Source organism: Cynoglossus semilaevis, chromosome 14, assembly GCF_000523025.1.
Source record: "Cynoglossus semilaevis isolate Cse_v1.0 chromosome 14, Cse_v1.0, whole genome shotgun sequence".
Classification (NCBI taxonomy): domain Eukaryota; kingdom Metazoa; phylum Chordata; class Actinopteri; order Pleuronectiformes; family Cynoglossidae; genus Cynoglossus; species Cynoglossus semilaevis.
The window spans coordinates 3,650,314-3,669,149 of record NC_024320.1 but is presented as its reverse complement, the minus strand read 5'-3'; the positions used below and the strand labels follow the sequence as shown (position 1 = coordinate 3,669,149).

At 41.3% G+C, this 18,836-nt stretch overlaps 3 protein-coding genes across 3 annotated transcripts in view; 2 read left to right on the top strand and 1 right to left on the bottom strand.

Moving 5' to 3' along the window:
- The window catches only part of LOC103389163 (threonine synthase-like 2), a 649,915-nt gene that overhangs the window by 511,025 nt on the left and 120,054 nt on the right, over window positions 1-18,836 (top strand). The window lies entirely within an intron of this gene.
- LOC103389168 (protein SET-like) lies at window positions 820-5,593 on the bottom strand. Its single transcript, XM_008324475.3, has 8 exons — window positions 5,301-5,593; window positions 3,790-3,847; window positions 3,561-3,703; window positions 3,369-3,472; window positions 3,174-3,287; window positions 2,865-3,035; window positions 2,288-2,422; window positions 820-1,774 (listed from the first exon to the last, which is right to left on the bottom strand). Exons 1-8 carry the CDS (start codon window positions 5,368-5,370, stop codon window positions 1,754-1,756), a joined length of 816 nt encoding a protein of 271 aa, XP_008322697.1. The 5' UTR covers window positions 5,371-5,593; the 3' UTR covers window positions 820-1,753.
- Window positions 6,187-16,473, top strand: pkn3 (protein kinase N3). Its single transcript, XM_008324476.3, has 22 exons — window positions 6,187-6,741; window positions 8,942-9,221; window positions 9,325-9,491; window positions 9,574-9,685; window positions 9,825-9,976; window positions 10,149-10,368; window positions 10,451-10,621; window positions 10,763-10,872; window positions 11,689-11,832; window positions 11,950-12,025; window positions 12,256-12,415; window positions 12,535-12,610; window positions 12,701-12,762; window positions 12,884-12,950; window positions 13,342-13,433; window positions 13,852-14,028; window positions 14,115-14,177; window positions 14,268-14,344; window positions 15,361-15,503; window positions 15,678-15,785; window positions 15,879-15,959; window positions 16,048-16,473. The coding sequence occupies exons 1-22, from the start codon at window positions 6,721-6,723 to the stop codon at window positions 16,243-16,245; spliced, it is 2,757 nt and encodes a 918-aa protein (XP_008322698.1). The 5' UTR covers window positions 6,187-6,720; the 3' UTR covers window positions 16,246-16,473.

The following is an 18,836-nucleotide window of genomic DNA, read 5'->3' as shown; positions in this document are numbered from 1 at the left end:
TGCGCATGCGCAGTAAAACTGTGTCGCGACGCTGTTTTTCTGGTTGAAACCACAGCGCCCTCTGTGTCAAGGTTCAGGCCATGTTTTGTGAAAGTGTATGTCTATCAATCCAATCCTGATATTCAATTCTCGTTCTTAATTTTCGCCACAAATGTGCGTTAAAAAGTACGAAGTTGCTACATTAACATTAACGTTCCCTAAATTAGCAAATGCAGTTGATAGTGCAGTTAAATTACTTCGCAGTAAATGGGAAGTATGGTGGAAACTGATATATACATAGGCTATATCATGACACACATATAGATATATGCACACATATATCGTGGCGACATAAATATTTTAAACGCCTGCCCAAATTTAATGTTTTTTTAGTTTGTGGTGGGTGGCGATAACAGATGGACGGAAAATAAAAATTAACTCCTTTTACAGAAAAAACGACTTGTGTCTCACTGTAAGCTCAAACTTCACCCGTTAATCATTTCATGCGCCAAAATATGACGTAACATGCAAATGCGTAAAAACGGTTTAACATTTTCTTGTAAAATACTTGTGAATATGGTCAAGAATTCTCTAAAGAACTATACGTCAGTTGTATATACATTCTACAGACTGTAAAGTGATTGGTTAAAGGCCCACGATTCAACTTAAAAAGCTAAGCATTAGTTTTTGTGCAGCTGCCCCCTCCTGACAGGACAACGACATTACAGGCATCTTCTGGAGACTAATCACACCGCAGCCTTTTTCAGCCCCGTGGTAGGTGAATTTCGAGTCCATCTATATATGTCAGGGATTGAGTCTTAATTTAACCTAGACAGTCCAAACATCATGAACACATTTATTTATTGTAACAAAGCAACTGGTTACACTTAATTTACCATGAACAGGTTTCCAGTGGAGCAGGAAAACCACGTTGTCTCCTGTCTCAAAACGCGAAGCCCAAAATTAGACTTTCAGCTTTTCTGTAGTTTTAATAAAAAAGAAAAATGTACATTTCAAACTCTGCTGTGGCTGCCTGAAAAATAAATGATACTGAAAGTTTAACAGAAACTGTAAAACTGTTGCGTAGTTAGCCGTCTTATCCATGATACAGGTTTATCCCAAAAACATTTACAACAGTTGAAAGGAAGGAACGAGCTGGTGCTTATTTTGATCAGTTCCATTAGAAACAAGTCACAAAAAAAAAAAAAAAAAAATTAAACCTCTAATAAGCCTTAGTTACCCCACCACTGGATATATTATAATATACATTTATATATAAAAGTGGCTAAGGATGCTATGATTGAGTTATCACTGCACCATGGCTTATTTTTATTTTCACGACTTCAACAGAAACAATCATTTTCTATCTTACATAAAAATTGCTATTGTACGTATTTTAAATCTACGTAGGATGACGTGCAGAATGCTACAAATTTTTTTTTTATTTTTATTTTTTGCATGTCTTTGGGAAATGAAGAGGAACAATGACATGTGAGGAGTCAGAGATTCGCTGCAGATTGGGTTAGATCAACAGCAGATAGAGCCGGTCTCCAAACACTGGCCGCAGAGGAAGAGGACGGACAGTCTGACGACGCACGGCAAAGAAAAAACAACAACAACAAAAAAAACAAAAACAAATAAACAAACAAAAGAAAATCCCGTTTTTGTGTTTTCTTTTTTTACAAATGCCCCTTCCCTCCCTAAAAACAAAGTCCTGATCTGATGGGTTGTGGGATGATCACTGGAGGAGGTGGACAGAGTCAGAGGAAAAGGTTTAGTCATCTTCACCGTCATCCTATGATGAAAAAACAGAAGAAAAACAGCGTCACAACTAATGATTCACCTCTGTGGTTAATGTAATGCAGACCATTAGTACAGTTTTTAAAAACATTTTTTACACTGCATGTGTAAATCTTCCTCTTCAACTTGGGGACTGCTTAATAGCACCCCCTACAGGTGCTATTAAGCAGTCCCCAAATTGGTTGCGGTGGTACTGTGGCTTTGTATGTTTTTTTTTTTTTTACTCAGAGATTTTATACATGATTCAACAATACAATTTAGGATAATCTCTTCTGAACAGGCAGTTTATTGTCAGTGCCTCAACATGGCAACAAAACAGCAGCCTTGTAAATGTAAAAATGAGGTCCACCATACAGTGGCGCTGTATGCTTTTTAATCCAAAACTCATGACACAGCAGTGCTGTATGGGTCCACTCCGGGGAAGTGATTGATTTGCTTGTAAACAGCAAACAACTTACCAGAGGACCTGTATGAATTTATTAACATTTGGTATCAGGCCACAGCTCACCTCTCCATCATCTCCATCACCATCTTCGTCCTCTTCGTCTCCCTCCTCTTCCTCCCCTTCATCAATATCCTCCAGACCCTCCTCTTCTTCTTCGTCATCATCACCATCACCTTCCTCGTCTTCCATGTCTGGGACCTAAGGGAAAAGAGTTCAAGTTTTTATTTATTTATTTATTGGTAGCAAATGTTTATGACGTTCAAACAAAAACTTTGTACTGTCACAAAACTAAATCATTAAAGTGTCTGCTGGAGACAATCATTTATTTTAGATCAAGGGGTTTGATCTTCCCACAAAAGGTACTGTTGATCAAACTCTGACCTTTGCTTTAAAACCGCATAATTATTGTAATTTTTATCATAAAATACATAAATATAAATATTGCAGTAACAGTGTAATCAGATGATTTTTTTTTACTCCATATCAAACATGATCTATACCTGTTATCCTCCTCGTGCATTTCTTCTTTATTATTTGATAAACTAATTAAATGGTAAGAAATCGCAGGTCTGTTAATTGCGGATATGGAATAATGCAATGTCTGCGTGTGTGTGTTAAATGTGTTTGTATATCAACTTACCAGGTAGTACTGAAGAGGATTGGGCCAGATGTCATCCTTGATCACTTCTCCCAGCTCATCAGCGCCTGCATCTGAGTGGTCGGTGAACCAGGTAAAGAAGCTCTCTGGCTCCTCGTGCTGTCGCTTCTTGCCAGCTTTGTTTGGCGTCTGGCTTGTACGCTTTGTCAGGTCCTAGTCAAAAATAGAAAAATAGTCAGGGAAAAAAAAAAAAAAGATATTTGGGTTAGGAAGGTATTTAGTCATAGTGTATGTCTAGAAAAACAAAACTCAAAATAAATACACAGAGATCAGGGAAGAACGTTAACCCACCTTTCCAGCTTTCCATTTGATTTCACTGGATTTGGAAACTGGGTCTCCGGTCTCATTCACATTAAACTCTTTAGAGAGAGCTTTGTTTTCAAAATATGGATTCTCATCGAAATACTGTAAAACAAATACATATGATGGTTATACCAAGAGCTGGAAGATATTCTTTTAATTTAAAAATAAATCTGACCAACTCACAAAATCTATTCTGTATCCCGACTTGATGTCCTCAAACTCAGTAACCTCCACCCTTGACAGGTAATGAAGCGCTTCTTCATCCTCCTCACCAAGCAGGGCTGAAACTATAGACACAGCGCAGACAAACACGGTGAACAACTTCTCTTACATGTGTTACAATAAACACAAATTGAAAGTATCAAACTATTTCACCTTGTGGATGGTTGACAAATGTTGTGACCCAGAAGTTGGGGATTTTGGCGATGAGTTCTGACCGCTTCTGAAAGTATGGCTGACGTAATTTGTTGAACTGCTGCTCTACTTTTAGAATTTCTTCGCTTGCCTGTTCGTTCAGTCTGTCGCAGGAGAGAAAAGATAAGACAGCGATTAGAAAAAAAACACATGCAGGGAGTTAACGCTGACTCATTAATATCAACCTCACCTGTCGATTTCATTCTGGACTTCGTCGATGTGTTCAATCGCTTCCTGTTGTTCTTTTTCTATAAGAAGACAAAAAAAAAAAACAACAACAACACAGTCATTTATAAAACTGTACACAAACATGGATTTTCCTAACTGCTTTGTCACACTATCCTCACAGTGCTCATCCTTGTCACAAAGTACTAAAGAGACGGAGGCTATTGTCAAAGGACACTGCACACGCTCACAACACTCATGCCTATTGTGAATGATGACGATAAAAACAATTAAACAATATAGGGCTTCTGTGTAAGACTGTGATGATCTTACAGAGACTTACTGCAGTACAAAAAAGTAACAATTAATAATCAGTGTTCAATGAGCTGAGGGGCTGCAGGGTTTGGGTCTGCAGGTAATATATTAAGAAAAACCCCTCAAGAAATGGAAAGTGTGAGTTGTGATAGCATAGATATGAGGAAATACATGTTTAAAGGCGTGATTCAAAACAAACAAAAATAGAATAATTACTTAACTTTTTTACTTTCACAAAAATACAATTGTATACACTATCATTTATTTTTTTAATTTTATTTTTAAAGTAATTTAGATGATGATTGATGTAGAGTTTGTTAGACTTGTTAATTTGCTTAGAATATAAATGCCCTAATAATAATAATAATATTATTATTATTAAAATGTACAAACTAATTTCTCAAACTTATTTTCAGTTTGTTTCAAATGAATGGCTGTGGGTGAATAACGCGGGAGCCTGTGTGTCTCACTGTGTGTGTGTGTCTGTGAGAGAGAAAGAGACCCTCTCCGCAGCTGCTGCAGCTTCCTGTTGCTGCTGAAGGCGGCCTGGTTTGAATGAGGGTCTCTGCTGCACAAAGCTTTGTGTCTCTCATCAATTATAATAAACCACTGACCTCACTTCCACGTCTGTACCCGTGCTTAACCCGTTTACACTCATTCCACTGACCCAGTTAAGAGTTAAATTTCACAACACTACGGTCTTGTTTACGTTTTTGTCCGGGGCTAAAGCACGCGTGGTGCCTGTTACCCAGGACGGCTCGGCCTTTCCTCAGGCTGAGGGAGGCGGGACATGAGCGGATGCAAAACCCCGCTTGCACAGTGGAACACGGGGTAGAAACCGCGGCGCTTATGTCTCATGTAAGAAACGACAAATGTCACAAGAAAAACCACGCCGCGACTGCAACGCATAAATTTGTCTATTTCATGTGAAGCACTACGGTGTAGCTAACAAGGGCTAACGAGCTAAAGCCCGTTCACACGCTGCTAAAGTGTTAGCCTGGGCTAACGTGCTCCATTTACCGAAGAGTCCTGCGGTGCAGCGGTAAACCTCAGCGACTGTTTGAGTGTGTGCAGACTGTGTGTGGGGACAGATATAAGCCGTGCGTGAATATGCGTCCTTCAATTTGGTACCGACGCGACAGAAGCGCGTTGGAGACAAGAAAAGGACAAAAACAAATGAAAATGGCGTTGTGGAGGATAAGCGCCATTCCTTTACGTTACCAGAGGTCTCGTCCGCTCCGTCGTGGTTCGAGTTCTCCTTCCTGCTTACTTTCGCCGATGAGGCCGACATGGTTGACCGCTGATATCGCGCCTGTTCTGACCAGAGGTGCGTCCCGGTTGGGTTTGAACTCTTCTCTTCTGGATAAAAGTTACTTCCACCTTTGCACAGTGCGTGATCTCCGTGTTCTCTGAGCTCACAGTGGGAGGACTGAGCGCAGCTCCGCACGCCGCCTTCTTTCTCTACAAGTCTAAGTCTGGGTCGGGCAACACATCTACGCTGCTCTGCTGCCCTCAGGCAAATGGAGGGCGATACTGCAGGCTGATATTTCTACCGTAAAACAAACCAACCATTAGATAATAGAATGATTAAATTAAAGACAAGTGAAGGATTTGTTTTTTTTAACAGATATATTACTTACAGTTTTTTTCAATTTTACATGAGCCTCATTTTATTATTTATTTTAAGCTATGTTGAGTTTAAATGCATATTAGGTTTTTAAATGTGAGTTTAGATAATTCGACAGTTATTAATGACTTTAAGAGTTCAGAGTTTATATTATTATTATTATTATCTTTTTATTATACACAGTATAATAGTATTAGTATTTTAATTATATATAGTGTATAATGTTTTAGTTCAATTTAGTTAATTACAGCTTAATTATGTTTTTGTTGAGTTTTTGATTTACCTAAGATGAACTATTTTAATGAAGTTTAGTTGATTAAAGATTATATTATTTGAAATTAGATGTTACTTGTATTGTGTGTTTATAATTTGTTAAACTGAGCTCAGCTTAATGAATATAGCTAATTTGTTTAGCTCATACTTTTCAAAGGTAAGCTCAGTTTAAAAATTAACTTTAAATTAGTGAGGCTCAGATTTATTTACAATTATTTACAACTATGATTATTTGTTTTGTGACAAATTTGTTTAAGATAAATATACTTTGTTTGTTTTCCTTAGTTTCCTAAGTTGAGTTTAGTTTCATTAAGTACTACATACTAAACTTTGTTGACTTTGAATGATTTCTTTGTTTAATTGATGTACCTGCGCAGCTCGGCAGGTGCATTAAATCCTCGACGCTGATTGGCTATAGCGGCCTCTTCGTCATCATGCATAGCGGCCCAATCCCGCTGGGGTGCGCTGACGTCGCTGCTGCGCCTATGTCGAGTTTAACTCAATTCAAACTTTTCCTGGGCGCTGTTATGGCGAGTAGCTGAGGCCGCGTAGCAGAAGAAGAGTCTGCCAATGAATTCCACACGTTACTTAGACTGGAGTTAAACTAACAAAGGGCTTAAACAGACCAGAATCAGCGGGAGCTCCGTTCCAGAGCCGCGTCACCTGCTCTCCGACCCGACCGGACAGAACCTCTGCTGGCTGCCGTCTGTGTGGACCGTGGATGTCCTGTGGCTGTCCGCCATGTCAGGTCCAACTCTACAGGTATATTTGAATACTCAGAAGAAAAAAAGAATCACCTGAAATGTTCACTCGAACCGTTTAAGTCAGACTCACCTGCCGTTCCTGCAGCTCCGTGATGTAACGACGCAGGATTTTCCTGTTTATCTCGTTTGCTTGTCATAGTTTACGAGTTTCTGTGGCTTAGAGCAGAAAAAGAAACAAAACATCTGTAAAATTCTGCCATTAAAGTTCAGACCAGGGCTTGTTATTGATTCACTTTTTTTTATTATTTTGTGTAAGCTCGAGATTTTCTTTTTATAAACAAATCAGTTTTCACTCCTATGTTGGAACAAACTTAACACTTAATTTGTGCGTACAATTACGTCTCTAAATATTTTATCCGCATTGTTTTTGAATAAAAATATCTTAGTTTAACCTTGAAAATATGTCCCTCTCCAGCTTTTGGGGGGTTTTGTTTAAAGGAGGAGTATGCCAGAAGTCTCTCGCTGTTTACAAACACAAGCCCTCTTTCTTACCTACAGGGGGTGCTATGAATGCAACTGTAAAGCACTTGACTATGGATTGAGGGCATTTGTACATAGAACATTGTTCTATATAATTATAATCAGTTTGACTGAAATCATCACAGAAAGACAGATTACATTTAACTTTAGGGAATTGTGATTGGCTACTGGGTGTGAGGTGTACATCACTGCCGAGCAATCACAGGGTTGGTCATAATAACAATATGTGAGATGTACATCACTGCCGAGCCCCCTATCAATCACAGGGTTGGTCATAATAACAATATCGTTCATTTTACTGCATATAGAGCAAAGCTGTCATGAGCTAACAAACATTTAGTCTAGTCCTGGTTGTGGGTTTCTCCACAACACTGTTATTATTCATGCAAAACCAGCAATAATTCGACCAAAGATATAATGTACGAGCCGTTGTTCAATGGAACAGCCAGTAAGGGGCGCCCTCAAATGCTCTCTGCTTAACTGCCCTTTGATGGTTCAAAGTCTCCAATGATAACCCATATAACCTGAAGGCTGGGAAGAGTATCTGGGAGGAGCACACGACTGGAGGAACTGGGATCACATGACTAACATGACGTCCAACATTAAAAATAAAAATGTGCGTTTAATCCCGGGTGTTGGCCATTACGCACTGTGATGTTAAGGCAGGCCTGGGATTAGCGACAGGAGTGATTGACAGGAGGTGTGTCTTTGACACAATTCTAAGGGTAATACTGAAAGCTCTGAATAGATGCTACTGCTCATTGTGACGCCCTGTGTCTATTGACAAAAAGGGAAAACTGAGACGAGGACCAGACTAGTGACAGAGTTACATCTACAGGAGCGCTTCACTTTCTAAAGAGTAAAACTTTTTTTTCACAGCAAGTGCGTTCTGTTTCGGTTTTTAGTACAGGACTGAAACTACACCTCTTTGATTTGATTACACAGCTCCTCCTGTGCTTTCTCCTAGTTTGCATATGGATGCTGTCGTCCCCTCTCAAATGTCATGGTGGCATCACACCGTGTTCACCGCGGTTTGTGGAGAAAAAAAATCTGAACTCGGTGAACTAATGTCCTGTAAGAGGTTCTCACCACAACCAGCTGCTAACAGGTCAACAAAGTCTGTCAACAAAGAAAGACTCACCGCAAGATTTGTTGTGTTGAGATAAAAGAAATGTACCAAAACACCTGATGATGAGCCACAGCTCTGAATTCACTAATGTCTCTTCTCAGTTTGAAACTCACCAAGTCATTTTTTTTGTTGGGACTTATTTGACAACCAGGGGAAAACGTTCTATTGCTGTAAAAGCTCTGCTCACTTTCTGTTCAGCAGACTGTGTTGACTATGCAGAACGTTACATTTTTTTATTTTATTTTCATTCTTCGATGTTGTTTTTTTCAGTCACTATCCATAGTTTTATTATACTGTCTGATGTGATGAGAGTTTCGTTTGAAGACTTTTTTGTCTTTGAGTTGAAATAGTCTTCTATTAATAATAAAACTGTAAGTATTTTCCTTCTTGAAGTCCTTACTGCGGTTTACCTACAAACAGCCGGGCGCCCAGTTACCGGTATAGTACACAGAGTCGGTAAATATACAAATGAAAATACTCATACTTGTATGGGTTTGTAAAAAATAGTAACAGGACAACCCTGGAATTTAGTAAAAAAAAAGTTGTTGGGATGTAGGCATGATGTAATGCAGTCTATTGTGCGTTTCAGAGCGGTAACCTACAGGGCCTGGATGAGGCTGATATTCTTGATCCAGAGTTTCAGCAGCGCTTGGAAGATGCTCGCACGCTGCTCAGACAGGAGATCCAGCGTGAGCTGAAGATCAAGGAAGCGGCCGAGAGACTGCGGAGGGCCGTCACCAACCGTAAGAGCGCTGCGGACGTAGAGGGGCAACTGAGGGCCTCCAGCCGCAAGTTGGACCAGTTGCACTGGGAGCTGCAGGAGCTCAATGCCAGATCTATGACCACAGAGAGAAAGAAAAGCACTTCAGGTGACCGAGACTGAGAACATGATTCCAATCATTCAGTTTGTTTAGAGTTGAGAGAAAAACCTAATTTTTTTTTAAAAAACTCTCATTGCACGTTTGTGCCCAGACTCTCAGGATGATGTTGATGGCTCAGCAGAGTCCTGCCAGTGGGAGGAAGTGACATCACCATTGGCGGGCCGTGTCAGAACTCTGAAGAAACAACTCACGATGGAAACTAAGGTCAAACAGGGGGCAGAGAACATGATCCAGACGTACACCACAGGCTCAGTGAAGGTAGAAGTACTAGTACTCACAGGTACTCACAGAAGGCTGCAGTGACTTCAGCCGTGACCCTCAGTTGTCTGTTGTGTAACAGGACAGGAAGATGTTGTCCACAGCACAGCAGATGTTGCAGGACAGTCGCACTAAGATCGAGCTGCTGCGGATGCAGATCATCAAAGTCAGTCAGGCCAGAGATGGAGGTCACGGTGGGTCTCGTACGATGATCTCGTTTAACCAAAAAAAAAAAAAAAAAGTGGTGGGTCTCGTACGATGATCTCATTTAACAAAAAAAAAAAAAAAGAGTGAAACAGGGACGCAGCTTGACTGTCTGACACTGACCATTAGGTCCTGCCCTGGACCTGATCGTTCCGCTGGAGCTACGACTGGCTGAGCTCATGCACCATGTGAAGATCGAGGCAGCTGTCGCAGAGGGCGCCAAAAACGTGGTGAAGCAGCTGAGTGCGCAGAAGATCCAGGACCGTCGTATACTGGCGGAGGTGAGCAGATCTTTTGTTAAAGCTTTACATGGGCGAATGGTTCACGTAAATACATCTCGGATGCTGCTCTATTCTGTTGATGGTAATTCGGGTGTAACATAGATATTGAGATGTGGGAGACAACAAAAAAAAAGCTTGGGTGGTGACTTCAAAGTTTGTCTTCGTTTCACAGGCTCATGGGCGGATGCAAGAGTCGTGTCAGAAGGTGGAGCTGCTGCGTCTGTCTCTGGAGAGACGCTTGAATGAACTCCCTCAGGACCACCCCAGACGTACATCCATTAAAGAGGAACTTGAGTCAGGAGCCCACCCTCCCAGCGGAACACCGAAAAAGTCTTCTGACTCTCCATCGTTGTCCTACATGTCCTCCTTCTTCAAACCCGCCAGTCTGACAGGTTGCGGTGACATTTCCTCCCTCGGACAAATGTGATCTTGTCCCCGACCTGGTCCCTGAGAAATTGTTGCTTTGTGTCTCAGGTCGGTTGGAGGTATGTCTGATGGGCTGTCAGGACCTGATGGAGTCCATTCCGGGCCGCGGCCGTGTGACCGGCACCTCAGGCTTCTCAGATGGAAAGTCTCTGAAGGTGAGGGCCGGCCTGTCAGTACGCAGCACCAACGGCAAGACGAGCAAGGCTGACGAACTGTCCTGTGAGTGATCGTACATTAGCTTTGAGTAATGACGTTTCATTGCACTTGTAATAGAATTCTGAGCTGAGTTAGAGGAACAAAAGAATGCCCTGACCCTCGTCTCTGGCTCATGTTGTGTTGTCTCGTGTCTGTGCGTATCAGCCGAGGTCAGTGCTGTGCTGAAGGTGGACCACAGGATCGTGGGACACACCCAGTGGAAACAGCAGGGCAAAGAGGCCTGGGGTCAAAGCTTCAGCATGGAGCTGGACAGAGTGAGTGACACAAATCATACCAGTCAAAATGTGTGTATATATATATATATATATTTCAATGGTTAACCAGAGAAACATCTGTGACTTCTTTATCTCTGATGGTCTCAACTTTCCATTTAGCTCATGTAATCTCATCAGTAATCCATCCATGGGCTGTAATCCGGATTAAGATGCACACTCTGCAGCAGCATTATCAACAGTAGACTGTACGTCTCACTGCTAAAGTCACTGATACGACACACACAGTAACACACAGCGTCTGTTTCAAAAACTGGGTCATTCACTGCTAAAACACAGAGGCACAGCAGTACAGGTGTTACCTTACCGTAAAGGGATAGTTCACGTTGCAGAAGGTACTCTCTACTCTATACCCATATTATCTTAAATCTTATTTAGTTGAAAATTGCCAAAGAGTTTTCCCCCAAAAATTCTATGGTATTTTGCCAAAAAGAGATACGATAAAAACATCCCTAAATAAAAACTAAATAGTATCAAATATACCAAAGATGATAGAAATAATTAAGCAAAATAGATGATTTTTAATTAAAAAAGATGAATTTTCTGCAAGTGCAAAATGTAGGCAAAAAATGTAAAATATGTTTGTCAAAAGGAGATATATTAAAAAAAATAGTTAAAATAGCCAAAAGTTAGCAAAAAATAAAGACTGAGGCACGACCCAAAAATAAAGTTAGTCTAAGAAAGTGGAAACGGGTTGAAGAATTCCCAGAAGAAGAATGTCATCAAAAGATCTTGTCAGAAAAATCCATTTCCTCTTCACCCTGTCTTTACCGTGTTCAAATTCTTGTCTTGCTAAAGTCCAGGGAGCTGGAGATTGCCGTCTATTGGAAAGATTGGCGAGCGCTGAGTGGTGTGAAGTTCCTGCGGCTGGAGGACTTCCTGGACAACCAGCGCCACGGCATGTGTCTGCAGCTGGAGCCTCAGGGCATCCTCTTCATCGAGGTCCTCACCGCAGATTCTTACTGCTATGGCTCAAAGGGATAGTGGTGGAAAAATGAAACGATAAATTAGTAAATGAAGGCGAGACTCAGCTGACACACCTGCTGTGACCTTTTCCAGGTGACGTTTATCAAACCTGTGATTGAGCGTGGCTCCAATTTACAGCGGCAGAGGAGAATTTTTCCAAAGGAGAAAGGTAAAAATAATCAACAAAATACTATTTTAACGGGTTTGCTCTTTTTTTTTGTTATTGTGATAAAACATGTAATATGATAGATTTCAAATTGAGAAAGTGTATTTTAAAAGTCAGCCTTTAACGTCAGTATTCTGACTTTAATTTTAGAACTGGAAACACCCATTTTTATTAATATACTCCATTTCTGTAGCGACTTGATAATGTTTTGAACTTTGATTGTTGTGTGACAGGGAAGAACTTCCTACGTGCTGCCCAGATGAACATGAACTTTGCCACCTGGGGGCGTTTGATGATGAGCATCCTTCCTCCCTGCAGCAACCTGGAGCCAATGAGTCCACCGTTAACAGGTCAAAATTCAGGAACCACGTCGTCCACTGGACCTCAGTCACAGTAAGACCACAACCACGATGTCTCCAAGTCCTCCTGTCTGTCCCCTGTCCTACTGTGTGTGGGACAGTATAATGACCCCCAGACTCTCAAATGTCTTTGTATGTGTTCCTTTGTCTCAGAGAAGCTGCTGTGATGAACCTGAACTTTCCTGAATCTCCTCAGCGCAGCAGAAAACCCCTCAGAGACTCTGTGATGGTACGGCACTCCGACTGAGTCAAACAAATCACTAATAATCGAATAATCAATCGTGATCGTAGTTTTTTTAATCTGCGTGTCTACCCTCAGTCTCCGGGTGAGAACAAAAGCCCAAAGACCAAACGACAGCCTTCCCTGCGTCCACTTTCACAGTGAGTTCTTCTCTGATATGAAACCCAACGTTTGGAGACTTCATAAAAACATTTTAAGTGAAAAGCTTCTCTGGATATGTTTAATAATCTATAGAAATATCTGTTATTGTGCTCACTGCAGAGATGAAGGTCTGAGGATAGAAGACTTCAACTGTCTGTCAGTCTTGGGCAGAGGTCACTTTGGAAAGGTAGAGGAAAAACCGATGACTCAGCTGACATCTAAGTCACTTGCGCACTTGGTTACGCAATGATATTCAAATGGGCGCAGTGACGATTGTAGGAAGAGTGTCTACTACTACTCTGTAGTACTACTATGTAGTATGCTGCTGTATGTGGGACATATGTTTGTCCCAGAACTAATTATTATTACATTGTTCAGGAAGTGTGTATCAAAGATGTAGCTCTTCGTATTACTGAGTACCCTTGAAGTAGCTCTCAGTTTGAGAAAGGCTGGTGACCCCTGCAGTAGAGCTCTTTGCTGTGGTGTGAAACTGATGATTTCCTCTATGGACTATTGATCCTCTGAATTCTCTCATACGTATTATTGAATTTCTGTCAATTATCTGTATGTGTTTGCAGGTGCTGTTGGCAGAGTATAAGAAGTCTGGAAAACTGTTTGCCATCAAAGCTCTGAAGAAAGGAGACATTGTAACGCGTGATGAAGTTGACAGGTAAAAATAAACATCACAAATACTTCAAAATGTTTTTTTTTTTACACCAGGGTACCACCTTCAAAAGTATTTGTTTCTCCAAATACCACCAGTACGACCAACATTTTTAACAGCAGCACATACCTACATACCTACCGTTCAGCTGAACACAGCATAAAATAGATGTTTTATTTCCAAAAGACAGAGTACAATGAAGTAGTACTACAACTGTTACTTTACGTCTAAATCACACACACACACTGCGAACAGTGATATTTACCAACCACGTGACCCAACCAATCCTAAGAAGATTCAAGTACTCCCAACTACCACCAGAGGGAGCCCAAGCACTACCAGTGGTATGCGTACCACAGTTTGAGAACCACCGTTTTAAATGATGTACTTACTTGTTTCGTCGACATGCGTCTTTCTGCCTCAGCCTCCTGTGTGAAAAGCGAATTTTTGAAGTCATCAATGCGACACGTCATCCTTTCCTGGTGAACCTTCACGGATGTTTCCAGACTCCGGACCATGTGTGTTTTGTGATGGCGTACTCCCCCGGGGGCGACCTCATGACCCACATCCACACCAGCATCTTCAACGAGAAGCAGACTGTGTAAGTTTGTGCACAGACACACACATATGAACACACATCACACGTGAACAACCACCTTCAGTTTGTCCGTGTCATCCTGACGTCAGGTTTTATTCTTCCTGCGTGCTGCTGGGCCTGGAGTTTCTGCACCAGAACCACATCGTCTACAGGTTTCTCCTCCACCTGCTGCATCCACATCAGCTTCAGAGTCTGTGACATCATTACCATGTGATGTCATCTGTTGTTTTTGTGTCCTTTAGAGACCTGAAGTTAGACAATCTGCTGATGGATGCGGACGGTTTTGTCAGGATCGCAGACTTTGGTTTGTGTAAAGAAGGTAAAGTTGTCATTTTATATATCTTTCGATGTGTTAGGTCACAATTTAATATTGATTCGATTTGAGCGATAGCTATTGATGATATCTATCTGATATATGAGCATAGAGCATATTCATCCGCATCATGTTTCTGAGCGACAGCAGCTCACAGTAATGATTACATCTTGTTGATCAGAGGGCTGACTATTTTGAAGATCGTTCACAAAGTGGCCATTGTTGTCAGATTCGCTCTCGATCATGCTGCTTTAGGGTAATATGAGTGTGGACCAAACGGGGGCATGGGAGGGGGACAATTGGCACTTCAGGGTGGCATGGAGTAACTGGCCCTAGTGTGAGTGCCCCCTAGTACTAGTACTGAATATGGTGTACAAAAGTAAAAAAATAAATAAACTGATGACAGCGCCCCCACTGGCCAGGTGTCTTGTGGTGGAAAATACTGGTATTTATAGCTTGTGGCCACTGGGAGGCGTCGGTCAGAATCAGAATAGTGTATAATAATAATAATCCACATATCAAACAACCAAACACACCTCAGTCAATTAACATTAAAAAAACTGTAAATGCAAAAGCTAAAAAAGACAGTGAATACTCTGGCCTAACATTAGCATTAGCACGCTTAAACATAACCACCAGACACGGAACAATACATAACCATAAACATCTCACTGGTTTATAAAGACACACTCTCACACTAATAATAAATCAATAAAAATAGACACAGCAACACTTAAATAAACTCACTGATGTTAACTACTGACACACCTCTCACTGCCAACTGACACTATAGCAGCAAGATCCTCCCCAGTGCAGTCACTGAGTGACTCTGTAGGTGCCCATCTCCGACAGCAGGACACTGTTCTCCATTTAACTTCCTACACTTAACTACAACACAAGGGGCTTGAGTTGAGTCTGAAGATGGCTGAATCGATATTGAATGGGAGCTGGGGTTGGATGTAATGCATTGCTGAATCGATCGATATTCTGGACTGCGTCACCATTGTTTCTCTGGGCTGCAGGTATGGGCCACGGAGATCGCACCTCAACATTCTGTGGCACACCTGAGTTCTTGGCTCCGGAGGTGCTGACGGACAACAACTACACCCGTAGTGTGGACTGGTGGGGTCTGGGAGTCCTCATCTATGAGATGCTGGTGGGGGAGGTCAGTAGGATCATCATTCCCTAAGTCGATGAAAAGTCTTCAAATGTTAAATATAATTGCTGTGAATTTGTAGTGCTCTGAACATAGAAGTATAGTAACCTGAATATTTCACCACCATCTCAACACTAATTTCTCATCCACTGTGCTCTTTGTTGGTTTTGTGTTTTCTTTCAGTCTCCGTTCCCGGGTGACGATGAAGAAGAGGTGTTCGACAGCATCGTCAACGACGAAGCACGCTACCCTCGCTTCCTGTCTCCTCAGTCCGTGTCGCTCCTTCAGAAGGTCCGTCTCCTGATAATGGTCCTCAGGTTCCCGTCAGGTGAGCAGTGTGTTGTGTTGCAGTCACGTGATTTCATGGTTTTATTTGTTCCGTAGCTGCTGCAGAAAGATCCAGGGAAAAGGCTTGGATCTGGAGTCGATGATGCTGCTGAAATCAAAAGACACAAGTTCTTCCAGGTGATGAACACAAACCTTTTTTTAAAGCAAACATCAAATATATAAAAATAATTATTTAAAATAATTATTTGTTCATTCTGGTTCACAGGGAATGGACTGGAACGCTCTCCTGGCCAAGAAAATTAAGCCGCCGTTCCTGCCCGTCATCAAGGCAGCGCGGGACGTCAGCAACTTCGACGAGGAGTTCACCCGCCTCAAACCGGTTCTGACATTGCCACGGACACCGTGCGTCCTCACGGCCGAGCAGCAGGAGATCTTCTCTGACTTTGACTTCTCCTTCATCTGATGAGTGGTGGTGCAGACGCATCACTGACCGACCTCCTGCTGTTTCTTTGGCAGAAACTGTTCTAGTACATCACCGTCACGTCTATCAAGGACGTCAACTCTGGAGACTCTCCACCCCAGACTGGACATGACACCGTGGTTCATGACCTCTCTGTGGGCTTCCACTGGACCACTGTCTGACATTGTGGCATGGTGATGATCTCAGTCCAACAGTCCTACTGTAAATTACCTGGAAAAATGAAGGAAATGTTTACGTACTGTACCTCAGGCAACTTGTTCAACAACTAGTGCAGGTTTTGAAGTACCATTGTACATATTACAGAGTACTTCCTGTGTGGGAGAGTGTAGTTAAAAACATTGGTGTCCTGCTGGAAAAAGGCAACAAACAACAGAAAGATTAGAAATATACTGATGACTCATGATTCAAAACATTCTTCACTGAGCCATGAGGTGGCGCTGTAGCACTGTGTAGTATGAATTATTCCCAAATATGAATCTTTCTATATATGGACAGACTTACTGTGGCTGTTCACACTACTGCACCGGACACTGATGGAGGTGAGGAGGAGAAAGAACAACAGGCTGATGAAGTGGGAAAACCACACACAGGACTTTGGCCTAAACATGAACATTCAAAAAATGTTTTGAAGTAGATTGTACTACTAACAAATCCGGTTGTAGGCACATGGTGTAACTCTACTGCACTTCCGTACAGTGGGTTTAAACAAGGTGATTTTAGCCTGAAACTGCTTTATGAAAACCTGAACTATCCCTAAACAGACCTTTTTGTTACTTTATAATATTATATTATATATATATTTTATATCTGCATCATGTTAATGAACTTGGGACAAAAACTTCTACTTATTTTTACTGCCCTTGTTTGGAAACAGCGTGTACAACGTGAAGAAACACTACTGAATAAAAATGACCCCTGCTGGACGATCGTGGTTAAACATTAATTTATTCATCACCGACATAAAAAAAAAAGAACCACATTATTGCATATAACCCAAAGGTAAATTCAATAATATAAAGTGGAGGAAATCAAAACCACATTTTTTTTATTATTATTGCTGTGACAGGGATTTCTATTGCACACAGGGAAACTCCAAAGTTACAGCACTAACAGTATATTGCTCTCATCGTCCCCAGCCTTTTTGTTTATCATTAAAACATTAAAAATCCAGACACATCGACTTGAAATTCATAATAATTTAAAAATGTATTTACAGTAGAAAATAGCTTCAAATGCTGTCGCTGGAAAGATTGAGCTTCACATTTAGATGAAATACTGGGAATAATTCCTATCAAAAGTTCAACATCACAGTTAAGTTAAATAAAAACTCTCACACTCCACGGACTAAACTTTGGACCCCGATCTGTAAACGTCAAAAACTCAACCAACCACAAACTCTTTAAATTCTACAAATTGTTCCAGTTAGAGAAAAGTCGTGAATTACCTATGAAAAACGGTAAACATCAGGGGTTATGTAACAGTCAAGTTCACGCAACGCAGTTATCGGCTTTGATTGCCTGGTAATGTTGGTGCAAAATTAGGCAATGGAACTGTTTCAATTTTGGATATTTAGTGCATAATTGATTTCATTTAATTTATAGTTAGTTATTTTATTATCATTTGTGACCAATCCAAATGATGGAATTATTAATATGGAGAAATGTCAAGAAAAATAGATACAATTATAACTTCATCATTGTCAAGAGTTTCATTGAGAACTTCAGTAACGTCCTAGTCTTCAACTTATTAATCAGTCTACAGTACCTCAAAAAAATATATCTGATGTACACTGACTAACTGCCCTAACTTCCTGTTCAGTTGTTGTCTTAGAAAAAAAGGCCATGGACGTAGTAGAGGAAAGGTACAGTGTGACTCCAGCTGTTGAGCTCAATGGTTTATCTAAGAGAACTCCTGCTAAGAGTAAAGACGTAGAAGGAGAAAGGGAATAAAAGGAGCGGGAAAATCTGGGAACACTAACGAGTCTCCTGAAAAAAGCTGGTTGGTTGCACTTCACTACGGAGACGTCCAGCTGCTGTAGAAATCTGGGAACACTAACGAGTTCACTACGGAGACGTCCAGCTGCTGTAGAATTATTTGCAATTGTGATTTGTGCTTCTCAGCGTTCACACCCAAAGCAAATTGATCTTTGAAGGTGTGTTTCTCCTGTCGCCTCCATTTGTTTGTTTGTGGTCCCTAGCTCTTCAGTCCCTTCTTCATTTCCACTTCACTTTACTTTTACGTGTTCTTAGAGTGATCCAGAGGAGCCCCACTGGTCAATGATTGTCAAGTATTTCTGAATTTCTTGTAAACAGCCAAATAACCAAGAGAAAGTATCCCTCGCCTCCTTGAAGTATTTTTACTGGCCTGTATGAATGACTGCAGTCAGGTTCCCGTTATGGCTCCCAGGCCTTGGGGCGTGTGTCGGTAATATGTTTCCATGAATATTTGTGTCAACAGTTTCGGTACAAGTCTTCCTACTTCCTCAGAACTGTTACCAGATGTCAGGTGGTGAGGTGACTTGTCGGCTGATGTTAAAGAGGCATGAACTTCCTGCAAGATTCTCGCTGAAGAAA

Coding starts and splice junctions, on each gene's coding strand:
- LOC103389168 (XM_008324475.3), bottom strand. CDS start 5,370: ATGTCGGCCTCATCGGCGAAAGTAAGCAGGAAGGAGAACTCGAACCAC. Junction 3,704..3,789: donor GTCCAGAATGAAATCGACAG/GTGAGGTTGATA, acceptor CTCCTGCGACAG/ACTGAACGAACAGGCAAGCG. Junction 2,423..2,864: donor ATCCTCTTCAGTACTACCTG/GTAAGTTGATAT, acceptor CTTTTCCCTTAG/GTCCCAGACATGGAAGACGA.
- pkn3 (XM_008324476.3), top strand. CDS start 6,721: ATGTCAGGTCCAACTCTACAG. Junction 13,434..13,851: donor ACGCGTGATGAAGTTGACAG/GTAAAAATAAAC, acceptor TTTCTGCCTCAG/CCTCCTGTGTGAAAAGCGAA. Junction 15,504..15,677: donor ATGAGATGCTGGTGGGGGAG/GTCAGTAGGATC, acceptor GTTTTCTTTCAG/TCTCCGTTCCCGGGTGACGA.